Source organism: Octodon degus, unplaced genomic scaffold (genome assembly GCF_000260255.1).
Source record: "Octodon degus isolate 3935 unplaced genomic scaffold, OctDeg1.0 scaffold00002, whole genome shotgun sequence".
In the NCBI taxonomy this organism is placed as follows: Eukaryota; Metazoa; Chordata; class Mammalia; order Rodentia; family Octodontidae; genus Octodon; species Octodon degus.
Window position 1 is genome coordinate 19,720,914 of NW_004524578.1, and position 2,266 is coordinate 19,723,179.

Here is a 2,266-nt window from a genome sequence, read left to right on the forward strand (position 1 = left end):
TTCTACAGTGCCCCGCGCCACCCGCGCAATGGGCTCAGAGATCGCCCAGCTGTTGGAGGCTGCAGACTTCGCGGCTCGAAAGCACAGACACCAGAGACGGAAGGATCCTGAAGCTACCCCCTACATCAACCACCCCATTGGTGGGCATGCTGGCTCGGGAGCAAATCATTGTGGCGCCTGAGGGGTGGTGGGGACAGGGAAGGGACAGCGAAGGGCGCGCACCTCACCGAGCGTCTCATAGTCCAAGCTTTGTGCCAGGCACCGATCGAGTGGCGTGCCGTTTAACGACATCCCAGTGGGGTAGGCATGATTGTTCCTTTGGCACGGTTGACTGAAGAAGAGGGTACGAGATTTACCCACAGTCGCCCAGTGAGTGAGAGGTCAGAGTCAGTTTTGCGGCTCCCTCCGGTCTGACTTGCTGCTTTGCCCCCACTAGGCGTGGCTCGGATCCTGACCTACGAGGCAGGAGTCACTGACATTGTGGTATTACAGGTAACGCTGCCCTTTGGCTGTCAGGAAGCTCGGCTGGGGAGCAGTAACGGGTACCCCTCGGTTGGCATCACAGGGCTGATGGGGAGTTTGTCTCCAGGCGGCTCTACTCCATGACACGGTGGAAGACACAGACACCACCCTGGATGAGGTTGAGCTGCACTTTGGAACCCAGGTCCGGCGCTTGGTGGAGGAGGTGACAGATGACAAGACTCTGCCCAAGCTGGAGAGGAAGCGGCTGCAGGTGGAGCAGGCACCACACAGCAGTCCAGGTGCCAAGCTGGTGAAGCTAGCAGACAAGCTGTACAATCTGAGGGACCTGAACCGCTGCACTCCAGCTGGTAGGCCTCATACCCCGCCCCTGGTGGCCCTGAGGGGTGGGAATGGTCATCTCCCTTCTGTAGACAGGTTGGTCTGTTCCCCCCAAAAAGGTCTGGGCATACATAATTCCCCAAAAGAATCCTCCTAAAATGGGCTTTTTCCCCCCTCAATAAAATACTGCAATCTTTATTTAAAACAAAACACAACTTGGACCTGGGATATAGCTCTGCAGCATAAGCACCTGCCTGGCAAGTGCAAGGTCCCAAGTTTGATCCCCAGTACCAAAACAAATAAACAAACAAAAACACAACTTGCAGGCTGTGAGACAACAGGCAGAGAGCCCTTTCAGGAGCATCATTTATTTACATCAAGTTTAATGCTCTTAGCAGTTCAGAGACACAGTGAGAAAATATATTACAATAACAATTAAGGACAAATACTTGACATCACCAGTAGTGGGAACCATGATTGACACAATTAAGTCCCTTATCTCACTGTGTCCTGTGTCCCCTTAGCAACACGCCCAACACTGCATACACCTGCAGAGCATAAACTTTGGTGTAAATATTCAGTTTTAAAGAATTGAAATTAGTTCCCCCCCCCCTTTTTGAGACAGGGTCTCAATGTGCAGTTCAGGCTGGCCTTGAGCTCCCTTTGTTGCCCAGGCTGGTCTTGAACATGCCACGATCCTCCTGCCTGAGCCTCCTGAATGCTGGGATTACAGGCATGCACCACCACACTCAGCCTGGAATTAGCATGTTTTAGGACAAAGTTCTGTTATCATGATGTGTTCAAACTTATTTTTACCAAGCAAGCATAAAATCAGGGTTTCTCCATCAAGAATCATTACAGCACCAGTAGAACGAGTTTCCTAACTTGAACACACAATACCTGGGCCAACTGTAGTTTTCAGGGCAGATTATCCCATCAGGAGCTCCTCCTGGCCTGGCACCAAGCCCTCCATCCAGCACGAGGGTAAGAGGCCACGCTGTCCCTGACACCCCACAGCAGGTCTCTCTTCACTTTCCCAGGATGGTCAGAACATCATGTCCAGGAGTACTTCGAGTGGGCAGCCCAGGTGGTAAAGGGACTTCAGGGAACCAACCAGCCACTGGAAGAAGCTCTGAAGCAACTGCTTAAGGAGCGAGGGCTGACACTCTGACAGGTGCCTGCAGCCATCCCAGATTCATGCTCCAGTTCTTTGGTACCTCCTGACCACCCTTCCTCTCTCCTTTACTCAGCCCAGATGTCAAAGGTTGAAGTCGTGTGCATTTGCTGAAGGTCTCGCATCAACTAAATTAAGCTTTGGATGTGGGGATCGGATGTATCTCGTCTACTACAACAGTCTTTCTGTTCACTGTTTTGTGTAGTGGGCTTTGTAGCCCCTTAGGGATTTACCTTGCATAAACACTGGTTTATAAGTCATTATGAAAATAAAGCATTTTGGGTAAAATGT

The 2,266-nt window shown here is 51.3% G+C and overlaps 1 protein-coding gene across 1 annotated transcript; it reads left to right on the forward strand.

The window, feature by feature from the left end:
* Hddc3 (HD domain containing 3) lies at nt 1-2,266 on the forward strand. Its single transcript, XM_004623308.2, has 4 exons — nt 1-140; nt 437-492; nt 590-830; nt 1,842-2,266. Exons 1-4 carry the CDS (start codon nt 29-31, stop codon nt 1,970-1,972), a joined length of 540 nt encoding a protein of 179 aa, XP_004623365.1. The 5' UTR covers nt 1-28; the 3' UTR covers nt 1,973-2,266.